General features: G+C 42.9%; 1 protein-coding gene across 1 annotated transcript; it reads left to right on the top strand.

The window, feature by feature from the left end:
* Positions 1 to 924: 924 nt before the first annotated feature.
* On the top strand, positions 925 to 6,613 carry LOC147457055 (uncharacterized). The gene is made up of 6 exons (XM_086513268.1): positions 925 to 953; positions 1,050 to 1,180; positions 1,944 to 1,974; positions 2,064 to 2,121; positions 2,309 to 2,361; positions 6,535 to 6,613. The coding sequence occupies exons 1-6, from the start codon at positions 925 to 927 to the stop codon at positions 6,611 to 6,613; spliced, it is 381 nt and encodes a 126-aa protein (XP_086369394.1).
* Positions 6,614 to 16,786: the final 10,173 nt, after the last annotated feature.

The raw sequence follows: 16,786 nt of genomic DNA, 5'->3' as shown, positions 1-16,786 counted from the left end.
ATTCAGCGCCGATGCAAAAATGGCTTGAAAGGTACGAAGAAGAGAAAGAGAGACGCAATCTAGAGCGACAGGATTTCAGGCGAAGTCGAACGACTAGAGGCTTACCCTTGCCAGACTATCTCGCTCCTCTACCTGAATTCCCTGTAATCGCATGGTTGGACAAGACAGTGAGAGCAGCTCGACAGATCGGAGAACCCATATCTCTAGAAGAAAAAGAGCTGGCTATTGGATGTGACTGGAAGTATCATACATACATGGCATTGTGGTCGCATGGAAAGCATTTCAGAACACAACAAATTGACAGCAGAAGAAACACGTTTGACAGTGGGGTAATGGTTAGTTTCATGCAAAAGAGCAGGGCCAATGCTAGAGACACGAATGAGAGCACTAGCAACCTGGATTACTGTGGTCTGGTGTTAGATATCCTGAAAGTAAGCTTCAGGCGGTTTGAGATGTTTTTGTTGGATGTGAAGTGGTTCAAGGTGATTACTTCTGGTCGCAATGCAACGGTACGCAGAGATGGAAACAAGCTTGTGCAAATAGATTCTACAAAGACTTGGACAGATGCGAGCAACACATTTGCTCTCCCCGAACATTGCGAGCAAGTGGTCTTTGTACCGGACCCTCGAGAGAGACAATGGTGGTTTGTGGTTCAGGTTGCTCCAAGAAATAAAAAAGTATTTGAAGGGCAAGATCTCCTGGAGGAAAGTCAGTCAGACGACATCCATACTACTGTGACATTAGATGAGATGGACGAAGGTATGGCAGAGGAAGCTGACAGATATACGAGGGATGACGCAGACGAGCTAGAATTGACACTTGTAGATGAAGATGCAATGGATGAAGACAATCTACCGGAACGAGTTGGGACAGACTTATGTTTGCAATAAGAGATAGACAATGATACGGTGCAAGATCTTATCGATGATGCCTCACTCGTCAAGGCCTAGGCCTGTAAGTTTTTGTGTGAAGACTTTGATTTAAAATTAAGATTAAAGTTAATTTAAACAACTATGTTCTGACGCTTTATTTTACTTTCTTTGTGCACGTTCATTTAGTATGGCAAACGAGATTCCAGATCCTGCTTCCATGAGTGTAGATGCATTCATGGGCTTCGTTACACGGATGACGCCTGCTCAGATGGCAGAGGCTTCTCAGTACTGGGTAGCCAGAGGCACGGGTACTATGCCTCCGGGCTTCACACACGAGGGACCGACGCCTAGGGGGGGGACGCCTACGGGATTCAGGACGCCTATGGGTACGATGCCTTCTTCTCCCATCACGGTCGCTTTGACACCTAGGGGTGGGGCAGAGGCTGGTACGTCCTCATCTCCGCAGCACAGGCGCACTCGTCGATCTCGGCGATCGTGAGGTGGAGGTGGTGGTTGCTGTGGAGGAGGGTCCACAGATGCTTCGACCCCTCCTCGCTCACGACCCCCGTCTTACCCGGGCACACCTCTCAACACACCTCTTGGCACACCTCGGACACCTTGGGGATCACACGATCCTAGTGCCTCCAAGCTCTATACTGTACGGGGAGATGGTTCTGTTAACATGGATAGAGTCGGCACTGAGATGCGACAGCGGATTCGCCAGCTCGTGGAGCTGCAGTTTTCGACCAGCATTCTGACGTCTTGGGATCAGCAAGACAAGGAAAAAGTCACTTACATAGTGGAGACCATCCTGAGAGAGTACCAGCCTGCTCTGGGTTCTTTCGTTGTTTCGGCGCGGTGGATCAAGGGTGTTGCACGGGACACCCTGAAACATCGACGAGATACAGCTCGGAAGGCTTTCAAGACCGGCTCGCCGAAGCCTTCGGGCATCCCACACGAGACGTGGCTGTAGATTAGGGAGGATGAACGGACAGTGGCCACGCGGTTCAGACAGCAGCGTGAGGCCGCGCATGTACTACAGATGACTAGGGGGACATCTCATCTTGGCAGCGGAGGCTTCGACACCTTTTGCTATGAGTTTTCGAATTTCTAATCCAATCTTAACTATGGCGTTTTTTAAAACGCGATGAATCATGTATTCTTATTACTTTGATTTCTGTATAAACGCAGAATCTTGCGATGCATCGAGCTCCATCACGCGAGGAGGAGTCAGATGGATATCGCAGAGGTATCTATGAAGTACTGAATGATCTTGAAGCTTCAGGAGAGTCTATAGACTGGGAGGCCTTACAGTCTCGCTCATCGCTTGAGGTGAGACGTTAATATGTGTGAGTTGATTTAATTAAGTCAGTATATGTGAAGTAATATCAATACTAATTTTGTGAGTTGTCCTATGTGCAGGTTGCGACGCCTAGTCATTAGTGGACCAGATTTCATCTATATGCTTTAGAGACACAGACACGTTTCTGTGTCTCTTTTTTGTACAAACAGTTAGTGTTCAAACAGTTATTGTTTCCCTTATGGTTATGATTATTGTCATTGTTATGGTTATGGTTATCAGCATTATGGTTTTCATCAAAGTGGTTATAGCCGGGTATGGTTTTAAGTTATGGTTATGGTTCGTTATGGTTATGCTTTTAAGTTATGGTTATGCTTTTAAGTTATGGCTATGCTCTTCAGTTGGTACGGTTGTCTTTCATTGGCCTTAAATCTCATGTGAGATCCTACATGGATAGCATGTAGGAGGCGTATACATGATATGGTTTTTTTATAAAAGTTTATGTAAAAACAAAGGGAACTCTGCCGAAATTTCTGCGTGCGGGAGCATGGTTGATATTTTGGTGCTGCTTGCTTTCTTGGGCAGAGGGCAGGAAGTCTGGCTGTGGCTGTGTCCATGTTTTAACTGGGCACAGGCCAGGCTACCTGCCCTCTGGCCAAGATTTTTTTTTTTTTGCTATGGTCGTCGCTATATGCGTCGCTATGGTCGTCGCTATGCGCGTCGCTAATAGCGACTGGTTTCATAACGACGCGTATAGCGATGCGCATAGCGACGGGCCGCATCGATATATGCGTCGATAACACCTGTTTTTGTTGTAGTGCCAGAACCCTCAAACCCCCCACCTAGCACCTCTCCTGCTCATAAAGAAGCTCCAGAGCCCCCAAACCCCCCACCCAACAGCTCTCCTACTCATGAAGCAACTCCAGAGCCCCCAAACCCCTAAGCCACCACCTCTCCTCAACCTCAACCAATAGCCCCCACATCACCGCACACACAAGATTAGAAAGGGATTATGAAATGTACTTTTGACAAATTGATTACAAGCAGTGGATCGAAATTTGACTTTTGTTTTGATTATGGTTCAAAGTTTACAAAATGTTGTGTACAGCTTTCCAAAAAGTTGGGAGAGTGAGAATCCAATGGTGTTTGGTAATGTAGAGAGCTGCCTTTGTCGAGTAATCTTTGAGAATAGTATTTGAATCATTGTGTACAATTAGTTCACTATTTCAAGTCTGTCGCTCATAATTTGTGCAGAAAGAGTCGTTTTTTCTTGTCTGTGAGGTACCTGCAATGCAACGTACGCGATAAGTCATTGGGATACATGAGCACGATAGAAACATCAACGTATAAAAGTAATACATGTAGCTTAGTACCTTTCGCATGTTACACTTGAAAACAAATTTTGAAGGCAAATTGAGATCGGACTCATTTAACAGATCCTCTCGAACTTGTCTTAAAGTGACATTTGATCTAACCACAACAACTGTAAGCAAATAATTTGAAAACCATATCTCGATGGACATCAATGGATTAAAAGCATTGTCACTTAAATCTTGATCCATAGCTACCAACTGACCATTCACTCGATGCAACCTCATGTAGTAGAAAGAAACTATAAAATTCTGTGATGCTATCATACACTTGCACACAACCGAGCGCTTGTCAACTTTGCACAAAATGACTTCAAAATCACTTACATCCCAATTATCATCACAAAAATCAAGGCAAGTTTGGGATTTGCAGATGAACATGGTTTCTGTTTTTCTAACCTCCTCATCGTGGAAGAAATCTATAAAGAGTAATGGCATAAATAGACTGACTCGTACTTGCCTGCTTGCAATGTTTGGTCACAAACACTTCAAAATTTCCTAATGAAGCTTGAGTTTAAAACACTCAGAGGTTTCTGAAGTTGGAACTGGCCACTTTGGGGAATCTTGTTGGGGAAGAGGGAAAGGTTTCAAAGTGCCAAATCCATGGACAGAGCAAGGGGCGTTGTAAAAGTAGTCGTAAAAGAAAACTCCCCTCTCTGTGAGAGCTCTTCTTGCACTAGTTCTGTACATAAGTTCTCCCACCGAAGCATGAAAAGCATCAAAAATACCAATTATGCACTCAACTGGTTGCCAGTCTTCTTTGTTAGAAGGATAAATATCTGCAAAAACAAAAGATAAGAGAATGGTCACAAGAAATAATCAACAAAATAACTTGAAGGATCTTTAAAGACTTTTTTGCAATATAGTAATCACACAGTTTGGTCTATGAGCAGGAAACCCCAAAGGTGACTGTTGTAGTCGTAGTTCGGAGTGCATATATGCATGCTCAATGAGCACCTCTTTCACTGTCTTTCCCGTTTGAGACAAGCGAAAATCTTTCACACGTTCTTTGTAGCTGTTGATGAATTCATTTGACATCCGTTTTCTTCTTCTTATTTGAAGCATAACCCAACTACCAATGGTGAATGTGGTAAACATCCAACGACCATGGTCTAAGTCAAAGCTGTTGAATAGTTCCACAGATTGAACAGAGGTGAATGGTCGTCGTGGTCGTCTTCCTTCCATCTCTGCTTCTATTAGCTGTGAAGTGACACTACGCAAAAACGATAAAAGAAAAGAGGCTCACTAGTTTACACAAGAAGTAGTAGCTTGAAAAGTGGTTATCAAAAGGTGTGCCTCATTGAATGTGAGTTATGGCACATTCGGCATTCGCCGCCCATGGCAGGGGAATAATTTGCACAAATTGCGTTGTATCTTCTTATTCAGATCTTTTTAAGAGAAAAAACTCTTTTTTGAAAACACACAAATTTGAGATAAAAATCAAATAAATTGGAGCTACCATTGTGGTGACTTTTACTCTATTGGTCGAACAACATTCTCTCTCTAACGCCAAAAAGTCATTTTTTGAGTCCAAACTTCTCCTAATGCCTGGTTGAGATAGTATACAACCAATAGCAAAGTTTGTAGCATCTACATGTACGTGGAATACCTTATTCCAATTGGGTGCTTTCAATATTGGAGCTAAGGTGAGAGCTTGCTTAAGCTTCATGAAGAATTCTTAACATGCATTGGTCCATTCAAAGTGCATAATCAAGCTATCCATGGGTTTTGCAATTATAGCATACATGTAGATGAACCGTCGGTAATATCCACAATGTCCCATGAAGGTTTGTACCCCCTTGACTGTTGTTGGTCTAGGCAAATCAGCAATGACATGAATCTTTTCAATATCGGTAGCTATGCCATTTTTAGACACTATATGTCCAAGGATTTTCCCTTGTCTTCCCATGAAAGTGCACTTTTCAGGGTTTAAGCAAATCCTGTAAAGTTTACATTTGTCAAATACCTTTTTGAGGTGTTCAAAATGATCAACTCGGATTGACGAATGTACGCATAAATCATCCATGTATACTTCTAAGAATTTTCAAAGATACTCTTTGAAAGCATGGCTCATCAATCTCTGAAATGTGGCTGGAGCATTAGTTAACCTAAACGGCATAAACCGATATGAAAATATACACCATTCTGTTGCTAAAGTAGTTTTATGATGATCTTTTGGGTCAACCAAAAGTTGATTGTATCCCGAAAACCAATCTAGGAAGCTGTAAGCTTCTTTTTCTGCCACTCGTTCTAAAACATGCTCAGTTATGAAAAGAGAAAAGTTGTCTCTAATGGTAGCTATATTCTTTTTTTTGAGATTAACACACCCGTAATTTCCCATTCTTCTTAGGTACTACCAGAATTGGAGACACCCAATCAGTGTGTTCAATTTCATAAATGAATTTGGCTTTCTTTAGTTTTTCAATCTCTTCTTTGATCTCTCTGGCAAATGTTTCATTATAAGTGTATGATCTTTGTCTACTTAGTTTAGCATCATCCCTCATGGGTATAGTATGTTGACAGATTTTTGGATCAACACCCTTGAGATCCTTGTAAGACCAAGCGAAGATATCCCGGTATTCCTTTAGCAAGCTCAGCAAAAGCTTTTCTTCTTCTTTTGTTAGGTCATTTGCAATATACGCCGGTCTAGGCTCTTCTCCTGGTTCAGCCAAGTCTACCCTTTTAGCGTTTTTAGGTCCTTCGTAAGACTCGTCGTGTTTTCATAGTTCCCTAACAAGTTGTTTGATTATGATTTTCTGATCTTGGAGAGTTTACTTTTTGTAATGGGATGGAACATGCATTACATCCTTACCATCCTCTTCCGTGGTTTCCATTTCGGTGGTGTATATCTCCTTTAGAGCTTTTTTCAACTCTTGATATTTCTTTTTCCGCTCGACTCTGGTCATGAGTGGTTTTTTATCCTGATGTTCTTCGTCAATACCCTTCCTTGTTTTTCTCGATGTCTGAGACATTTTTGAGTTTCTATTTGAAGGATATCTGCCAGCTATTTTATCATTGACACAATCATTGGCATCTATCTGCATCAGGAATTGTGTTTTACTGGAGACTGATAGCATAGGTCCTACTTTCATAGTTTTAGTGTCTCTCTTTCTTTTATATCCTTTTTGTCTTCTTGATTTCTGGTTTGGAAAGTCAAAAAACTTTTCCTTCCCTCCCTTTAAGAGTAATTGAGCCCTCGTATGCTCTTTTTCTGATCCCAAATCTTTTGAGGTAGCTGAGTGTCAGTTGCATCGTAATAAAGGTCAGAAAAGACTTGTTGAGCTTTCATCAAGTCCTTTGTTTCCTCATCCTTGTTTTCAATGTTAAGGACTGACATCATTTGGATGGGAATTATGTCGTAGCCATCCTCATTTCAAAATTGAGTAGGCATAGACGTATTCACACATACATCCATTGTCTCTAAAATTTGAGTCCACTCGAATGGTTCGAATAAATGCTCTAGAAAGGGTTCCTGTACGTAGGCTTCGTCTGTAGAGTCCCTTTCTAAGATACATTCCTCTCATCTTAAGCTTCCTTTTTCTGAAGCTCCGCACATCCAAATAGGAGTGTCTTTGTTTATCCAAGATGGGAGTTTAGTTTCAGTAGAAGAATCTGAATCAAACTCTTGGATGGGTGTTCTCAAGACGTCTCTATAGGTGTGATCTTTTAGATTGACTCTTGTTATAGATCCCACCTGCTTCAAGTACAGATAGTCGTTTCCCCAATCTTGGATAAGCTGTACCTATCGCATAAAAGGTCTTCCCAATATGATTTCATAGTTGAGTTTTTTCCCAAAGTCTACTATGGCAAAAGTGTGTTGATATTCAATTCCACAGGAGTGACTATCACTTTTTCTAGTAGCCTTAGTGGTCTTTCAATGTGTCCGTCAGCCAACTGCAATTTCATTCGTGTTTGTCTAATGGCTGGCTATCCCCAAGATTCCCATACTGCTTTAGTGGCTATGGCTATGCCAGCTCCACTATCCAGTATCGCCATGGTTTCAATGTCATTAATGATTTCACTGGGAGGGTAGTGTTTCCTTATTCCCCTTCATAATATTGTTTGACCTTGTTCATAGGAACTGATCGAGTCTCTTTGTTTTTTGTTTCATTTTTCAAGTTTCCCAGATTCTTAGAGATTATCCCAGTTATCCCCACCTTCTTGCCCTACTTTGCGTCCTGCTTGGTAAGCTTCCAAGGCCGCATTGATAGGCTCAAAAATTTTATCAACCAGAATGGATCCTTTAGATTTCACGGTTGTTTCCTTGAATTCACTACCAAAGCTACTACCATAACAGGAAAGACTATCATGATAAAAAAGCCACATTACCAAAAACAAATTACAATGACAAGTTTCTTGGACACTACACACTAATAAGCAATGACCGTACAACCACCTTAATAGGAAAAATTACCTTTACAAGTACCTTGGGCACAACCACAATAGCAACAAACTTCCTTAAAGAAACAATCAACCATAGCAAAAAAAACCATGAAAAAGTACCTTGGACACTGCCACCATAACAGAGACCTTGGGCACTATTACCATGATAGAATCCCACAATAGAAAAAACTACCATGTCAGGTATGTTGGGCACTTAGCACCATAACAGAAATAACTGGCATGACAAAAACAACCATCTAAATAGAAAAGAGTACCATGTCAAGTACCTAGGGCATTACCACATAAATAGAAATAACTGGCATGGAAAACAAAACCACCTAAATAGAAGAGTGTACCATGTCAAGTACCTAGGGCATTACCACATAAACAAAATTCCTGCCTTGACTTGGTCGACACATACCTGGAGACGATCCACCTCATCTCTTATGTTCGAGCTGCTTGCATCGGCCCCAAGAGCTGTGAGTGCACTAGTTAGAGTAGCCATCTTGCCTTCAATCACCAAAAAATCAGGGTCAGTATCGACAACTCCCTTCATGCTGGACCGCAATATCTGGAGCTCTTACAATTGCCCCTGAAGCAGTGCCGTGGCTGAAGATGTCCCTTGTATCTTCCACATACTTTGGTTCCTATCTTGTAGCTCTACTCTCACATTATCCAATGTTGTGTTCAAAACCTTTAATGCATCCCTTTTTGCATCCAGAATCTGCTCCACCTGTGCATTTACTTGCTGGCTTATAAAGGAGGCACTAACTAGAGAAGTGCTGCCAGATAAGAGAGCATTTTGCCCACTTTTATGACTTGCCCCGACATTGTCAAGACGAAGGGGCTGAAGTGATGTCCCCTCATTATTCTCCAGCCAAATCTTTACTTTCTTTTCGATGCCACCTGGAAGCTTCTTGCAATGGTCCAAAACCTGTTCACCAAAAGTAGCCCATGCAACCTTTCGACCTGCAGGATCTTGCCGAGGAGCTGGGCATCGCTCGTACACAAACAACGTTGCAAACTTGTGTGTGATCTCTTTGTTGGCTGGCATGCTTTGGTAGACTTTGTGAAACAGTAACCTGTATTCGTCTACAAACTCAGGTCGCATCATATGCAGAAAGATTTTAGAGCCCTTCTCCCTTTTCTTCATGAAGACCAACAACCAATCCTGATCTGTGACATCAACCTCATTGAGGTGCTGGTAGAGCTTGCCCTCCAAGCTTAAGCCATACTCCTCATGCAACTCCTCTCGTGTGTAGCAAAATCGAGTTTGCTTAGGGTATTGAATCCTCCAGGAAAATCTTGCTACAAACCACATTTGACATAGTAAACAAACATAAACAAGCATTGAAAAGAACATTGCTACAATTGAAGAGACAGAGTTGATATGTACCAATGCTTTTTTCGCCGATAGTTTCAGACTTCATGCCCAATGTTGTGGAGCTCCTAGGCTTGCTACTAGATGAAATCATGCTAGCTGAACCACCATCAGCTGCTGCCATGGTGCACTTTCGTGGTGGAGTCTTCATATTACTGTACAAACAAAAAAACACAATCCATAATTCACAATGTCCTCAAACAAACAGATTGCTCAACTACAATGTGAGAGAGAGAGAGAGAGAGAGAGAGAGAGAGAGAGAGAGAGAGAGAGAGAGAGAGAGGGGGGGATTGGATTATAGTACCCGGTGAAGATTGAGGTCGCACAGAGAAGGTAGGCGTCTGAACTTCTTCCTCGCTCTGTTCACGCAGGGTGCATGAAGATGCAGTAGCGTGTGGGTAGCTTCGTGCTGTGTAGAATGTCATGCAAGAGAAGTCACAGTCACCTTCTACCCGTAAACAATGTTCAAAAAATGATGGCATTCTTGAAGTGGCGGCATTTTCCATTTCTTGCAATCTTCCACGACCCCGATAAATTATTTGAAGGGAAAAAATAAAGCTTGAAAAGTACTTCAAAAACCACCTAGAAAAGCCCTTAAACTGACCACCATTTTATGCTTTCACCCGTTGAAGTCACAAATAGCCAGACATTGTGTGGCCAGTGTGAAATGGCCGATGACCAAGAGTTTCACCCGCAGACGGAAGGACAGGTTGCCACGAGATGGTGGGGCCAATCAGCACTGAAATCCGAGCAATAAAAGGGTGTCTACGCTCAGTTCAAAGTCATTTAGGCCCCACGCGATACTTTTAAGTTGGTGGGTTCTAGGAAATTAACTCAAAAGAGGCAAACTGGACACATGGCAGTAGGAGGGCAACTTGGAGGTCAACACACACTCAAAATATCTCATCCCATCTCGGGGTGCACAAAAATGAAAGAGGCGTTGATATTTGGAGGTATTGTGAGCTTAGAGTGTGTGTGTGAGTAGTGGGTGCATGTGATCATAACTTTAATGGAAAGCTTGCCTTCTCACTTGTCTCACGTAGTAGCGCGATGATTTGCTCTCGTGCATCTCTCCCCCCTTTGCACATATGGTAATGCCCCACTAGTTGAGCCTCTCAAATGACCATGTACAATTCTGGGGGTTTTATGCGCGTGTGCCAAGGCAAGAGCCTTCTGTACAAGAAACGGATTAGCTAGTTGCTAATCCCCCACATATATGTGCGGGAGCACCTGAGACACGCATAGACGTGCTCATTCCGCCCACAATGATCCAAAACAGAGAATTACAGCGTGCTGTGTTTTCTATAGGTTTAGGGCTTCACAACCAAACTGCAGGACATTGCCAGGAGACCTCGGGAAAGCCTTGGGATGCTTAAATAGGGCTTTGGGAACCTGACAGTGACAAAACAGGGAATTACAACAGGCTGAAATTGACCTGCAGCTCATTGAAAAGCTTCCAAATTGCAAGGGAAAGTGTCCTTGACGTGTACTTTTGACCTACAGGCGAAATTGGCACTACAAGAGGCTATTCATATTAGCGACGCTCACACAGCGACGCTCAAAAAAAAAAATCCCGACGTCACTATGAGCGTCGCAAATTTCTTTGTAAATTTGCGACGCTCATAGCGACGCTCATAGCGACGCCAGCTGGGCTAAAAAAATAACCGAGCGTGCCCAAAAACTCAGATCTCAGATCTGAGTTTTTCGGTGCCCTCAAGCAAGGAGCAGGTAACGCTCTCCCTCACTCTCTCTCTCTCTCTCTCTCTCTTTTTCTTCTCCACACACACACACACACACACACACACACACGAGGAGAGGAAGGAGAGCCACGTATGCTCCTTCCCTCTCCTCATTCTCATGTTCCCTTCCCCTCTTTCTCTCTCCCTCTCTCTCTCTCACACACACACACACATACACACACACATAGTGTTTTTGAGAGAGAGAGAGAGAGGGAGAGAGAGAGAGAGAGAGTACAAAAAAAAACAAAAACGCACACACACATAGATAAACAAAGAATGCACACACACATTGAGAGAGAAAAAGAGAGAGAGAGCATGCATAAACAAAAAACGCACGCATTGAGAGAGGAAAAGAGAGAGAGAACATGCATAAACAAAAAATGCACACATTGAGAGAGGAAAAGAGAGAGAAAACATGCATACGATCCAAAAAAACGCACACACATTGAGAGAGAAAGAGAGAGAAACTAATTTAACGTCGTAGGAAACTAATTAAAATTAAAAGACCTAAAGATCTAGCCGACGAGGAGTTGAACTCAAGACCTATTATTCAAGAGGGAAATGGCATAATCAATCTATCATACTTGACATGGGTGATAGAAAGGTTATACCATTTATCTCTTTTTATTGGCACACACATTCACACACGCGCACACACACAAGAAGAAGAGAGTTATAACATCGTAGCACTACAAGAGGTTCTTCGTATTAGTGATGCTCACACAGCGACGCTCAAAAAAAAATTTCCCGGCGTCGCTATGAGCGTCGCTATAAGCGTCGCTATGAACGTCGCAAATTTATTTGTAAATTTGCGACGCTTATAGCGACGCTCATAGCGACGCCAGCTGGGGTAAAAAAAATAACCGAGCGCGCCCAAAAACTCAGATCTCAGATCTGAGTTTTTCGGCGCCCTCAAGCAAAGAGTAGGTAACGCTCTCCCTCACTCTCTCTCTCTCTCTCTCTCTCTTTTCTTCTCCACACACACACACACACACACACATACACACGAGGAGAGGAAGGAGAGCCAGGTATGCTCCTTCCCTCTCCTCATTCTCATGTTCCCTTCCCCTCTTTCTCTCTCCCTCTCTCTCTCTCTCACACACACACATACACACACACATAGTGTTTTTGAGAGAGAGAGAGAGAGAGAGAGACAGAGAGAGAGAGAGAGAGTACAAACAAAAACAAAAACGCACACACATACATAAACAAAGAATGCACACACACATTGAGAGAGAAAAAGAGAGAGAGAGCATGCATAAACAAAAAACGCACGCATTGAGAGAGGAAAAGAGAGAGAGAACATGCATAAACAAAAAACGCACACATTGAGAGAGGAAAAGAGAAAGAAAACATGCATACGATCCAAAAAAACGCACACACATTGAGAGAGAAAGAAAGAGAAACTAAGGGAGCGTCGTAGGAAACTAATTAAAATTAAAAGACCTAAAGATCTAGCCGACGAGGAGTTGAACTGAAGACCTATTATTCAAGAGGGAAATGGCATAATCAATCTATCATACTTGGCATGGGTGATAGAAAGGTTATACCATTTATCTCTTTTTATTGGCACACACATCCACACACGCGCACACACACAGGAAGAAGAGAGTTATAACGTCGTAGGAAACTATCTTAAAAGACGTTAAAGATTAGGTTATATGTAGACTTACATTAAATTAGATTTAGGTTTATTTTTAACTAGATTTACGTTTATTTAAGCTAGATTTAGATTTACGTTATATTAGATTAGATGCGGGTCTCCATAGACTGCGATGCCTGCATGAAGCGGGTGAAGAAAGCCCTCAATGGAATATAGGGTATTGCTGCCTTCACTCATGGTGGGCTCCGTCGATCCAAAAGTACTGGTGAAATGTCTTCAGAAGATAGGGAAGAAGGTGGATCTTCAGGGCGACAAGAGTCACTACATCCCCGACACAATGACCATCTAAACAACCTCTAGTCATTAGACTTACGTTAAATTAGATTTAGCTTTATTTTTAGTTAGATTTACGTTTATTTAGATTTACGCTTATTTACGTTAGATCGAGTCCACGCAAGAATTACTTACGGTTTAGGGTTTAGAGTTAGACGAACAGTGAAAAGATCTACTGTGAAAAGATGTTAAGATGAAGTGAAGTGCTACAGCTAGAGAAGAGGCAAAGGGATTTTGTCCACTACATGCAGTATCATGTAGACGTGGGTGTGTAGATTTCTTGTACCCACAAATATAGGTATTGACCAATAAAGACGAGATTATAACCCGGTGGTTCTGATCTCCGTGCACCTCTAGACCGAGGTGTGCGGGGATTGGACATGACTAGAGAATGTGAGGTAAAGAGAGAGAGAGAGAGAGAGAGAGAGAGAGAGAGAGAGAGAGAGAGAGAGAGAGAGAGAGAGAGAGAGAGAGAGAGAGAGAGAGAGAGAGAGACATAAGACGAAGAATGCCAATAGAATATTAAATTTGTTGTCCAGGTTATAAGTTTTTTATCCTCATTATGAGTAGCGACGAGGATGTGGGACCGTCCAACCGAAACACCTATCTCTCAACGAGGGTCTTATGTCCTTGTAATCAATGGAAGCATGCTGTGCGACGGACAAGACGTGTTTCTTTGCAGCACGTTCGCGAATTTGGCGAGTTCGATCCATCTATTATAGATCGAGTTGTTGCCAATTATAACTCGTCGGACTCTGACGCTGGCCAACAAGCAGCAATCTTGCAACCCAATAGACGTATTCGCAGGCGCTTTGGTCAAGCAGCATATGTGAGGCCACAAGATGTACCCTCTGACATCTCGGGGGATGATCATGCAGAGCACATTCCCAACGAGGCAATGTTTGAGCCCGAGATTGATGAAATGATCGAGACGATCATGGATTCAGAAAGGCTTATCTATGATGATATGAAAAGTGAAGCCGATACGTCATTGTATAATGGAGCACGTATGTCTAGATTGAAAGCACTCCTGGTTCTTCTCAACATGCAGGCAAAGTTTGGATGGAGTGACACTAGCGTCACAACGCTTTTCAGGTGATCTATTACAATTAGTTTACTTTAATAGAACTCTAAATGTATAATGATCTGATAGATTTTTACACGACTGTATCATATTTTTATGTTGTGTAGATTGCTGAAAGAGCACATTCTACCAGCTGACAATGTGATGCCAGATTCCCGAGATGAAGCAAGAAAGATTTTGCGAAACTTGGGGATGGATTACAATTCTATCCACGCTTGTCCTAATGACTGCATTCTTTTCAGAGGGGAATACACAGACATGGAGAAGTGTCCGAAATGTGATTCCGAAAGATATCGAGTAGATCTCCACGGGACAAAAATTCCACAAAAGGTTTTGCGACATTTTCCTTTGCTTCCTCGCATCAAGCATTTCTTCGAATGTAAGTCCATGGCCGCCCTAGCATCATGGCATGAGGAGAATAAATCTTCGGATGGTGTGCTACGAATTCCTGCAGATTGCGCAGCCTGGAAACATATAGATGGAACATGGTCGGATTTTGCCAGGGAAGCTCGAAATTTGCGCTTAGGCCTGGCTATGGATGGCGTAAATCCATTTGGTCAAAGATCAACATCTTACAGTGTATGGCCCGTTGTCATCGTCAACTACAACATTCCCCCGTGGTTGACTACGAAGAAAGGGCACCTATGGCTAAGCTTGATTGTGCCAGGGCGATATAAAGTGGGGAATATGGATGTGTATCTTCGTCCACTATTGGAAGAGCTACAACAATTGTGGATTGGCATAGAGGCTCCGACTCGTGATCAATCACTTGCTCAATCCAATGCACATATTCAAGAATGTGGGTAATCTACTATGGGACCATTTGACCGGCAAGAAAGATACTTTGGGAGCCAGAGTTGACCTTAGAAATGTGGATCGTATGGAGCAATATTGGCCGCAAACAGCGTCTGATGGATCGATAAAACTTCCTAAAGCACCATGGATTTTCACAGGAGCCCAAGAACGCAAAGTAAAAGAGGCCATTCGATCTTTGCGGACCCCCACTGGCGTAATGCACTCGCTCGGAACGTGTTTTACTAAAGAAGGAAAGCTTACCGGTTTGAAGTCACACGATTGGCATAAAATGTGTCAGGTACGTTCATAGTGGACTTTAATATCATTGCATAAAATGTGGACTTTAATATCATTGCTGCACATACTTTACAGTTTATTTTACCGGTTGCCATTGAGGGATGTTTGTCTCTCGACATCCGTAACACAATCTACAAACTTGCAAAGCTGGTGCAATGGATCTCACAAAAGGAGATCGACGTAGACTCCATACCATTCGCCAAACTAAATGCTGCGGAGCTTGTGTGCATGTTTGAGAAACATTTTCCTACTACAATACTAACCATTCAGGTGCATCTTCTTGTTCACATAGTTGATGAGGTGGAAATAGCTGGCACAGCTCATTCCAGATGGATGTTCTTCTTAGAGCGTTTCATGAAAACGCTTAAGGGATATGTGCGTCAAAAGGCACGTCCGGAGGGTAGCATGGCAGAAGGTTGGTTGGTATCAGAGTCCCTAGTGTACATTGGAGAGTGGCTAGACGGATTTGATAAATCTCGGGACACGCTATGGCGAACCATAGATGATGAGCGCATATCTGGGATTGTCATGTGCAATCTCGGTGTTGAGAAGAAGATGACGGAAGATCTAGAGGCTAAAATCAACCGATTTTGCATGCTTCACAATCCAGTGATGCAAAAGTGGATTTCACAATATGAGGATGCAAAGCAAGAGCGACAAAGGGCACGAATCGAGTGGAGACGGGGAAGACGACCACCGATGCACTATCCAGCGGTTCTGGAGAGCCTACCAACCTTCATGAGCTTAAGATGGTTGCACAACCAATTGAAAAGCGCACAACAATGCGGTGACGAAGTGACTGAAGAAGAGTGGGAGTACTCTCGGGGTTGCGCGACCAAGGTAAGTTTGCAATGTACGACTAGCAAGTGACTTTATTTATAAACGTTTGAACGGCCACTCATAATCTTGAGGAGATCAGAGAAGATGCTCAATCAGAAGCCGCTGCGGTGGTGCCAGACGAGCATCAAGATGCTACTACTCTATATGGGGTGCATGCAGAGGAGCTACAAAATGAAACAGAGGATATGTGTTTAAACGGAGAGCTCTATATAGATATAGGAAGTTATGCTGAGTTATGCGAGGATGAGAGAGAGATCTCTTAAAGCCACAAATATTGTATTTGAACAATTTTGCTCCGTGCTGTAAAAGCTCTGGCTCTCTAAGTAGCTTCCATGGTGTATAACGCTCTTTTCTACTCGTGCTCACATCTTTTGATTGAAAATTCTGAGTTTTCGACTTGCCTCTTTTATCACTCGATTCATTGCGTCATTGTATTTATATGCGTCATTACGTCATTGTATTTAATGGTCTTTGCGTCATTGTCTACTCTATTCATTCAATATTAAGTTTAAATATTCGTGTGTTTAATGCAGGTATGGATGATGAGGAGTTTCTTTCTTCTTTGTCACCGCAGCAGAGACAGTGGTACGTGGAGCGTCATCGCTCTGGCGCATCATCGCGCGTTCCTACTCCATCCGCATCTCCCTCTCTTTCGGAGCATTCGGCGCGCTCTGAAGCTTCGGCGTCGACGAGACGAGCGTCACACTCGTCTAGACACCGGCGCTCTAGTGGTGGCGGTGGCGGTTGTTGTGGGGATTCCGCCATCGATGCCTCCACACCGCCTCGTGT

The sequence above is a fragment of the Adiantum capillus-veneris genome, chromosome 5, assembly GCF_014529385.1.
Source record: "Adiantum capillus-veneris isolate H3 chromosome 5, ASM1452938v2, whole genome shotgun sequence".
Classification (NCBI taxonomy): Eukaryota; Viridiplantae; Streptophyta; class Polypodiopsida; order Polypodiales; family Pteridaceae; genus Adiantum; species Adiantum capillus-veneris.
The sequence above is the reverse complement of the archived record's forward strand: the minus strand, read 5'-3'. Positions and strand labels throughout refer to the sequence as shown.

Excerpts from the sequence above, each read along its gene's own strand:
- LOC147457055 (XM_086513268.1), top strand. The coding sequence starts at position 925 with ATGATGCCTCACTCGTCAAGGCCTAGGCC. Across the intron at positions 954-1,049 it reads CACTCGTCAAGGCCTAGGCC|TTCATTTAGTATGGCAAACG; the intron begins TGTAAGTTTTTG and ends TCTTTGTGCACG. Across the intron at positions 2,362-6,534 it reads AGAGACACAGACACGTTTCT|GATATCTGCCAGCTATTTTA; the intron begins GTGTCTCTTTTT and ends TTCTATTTGAAG.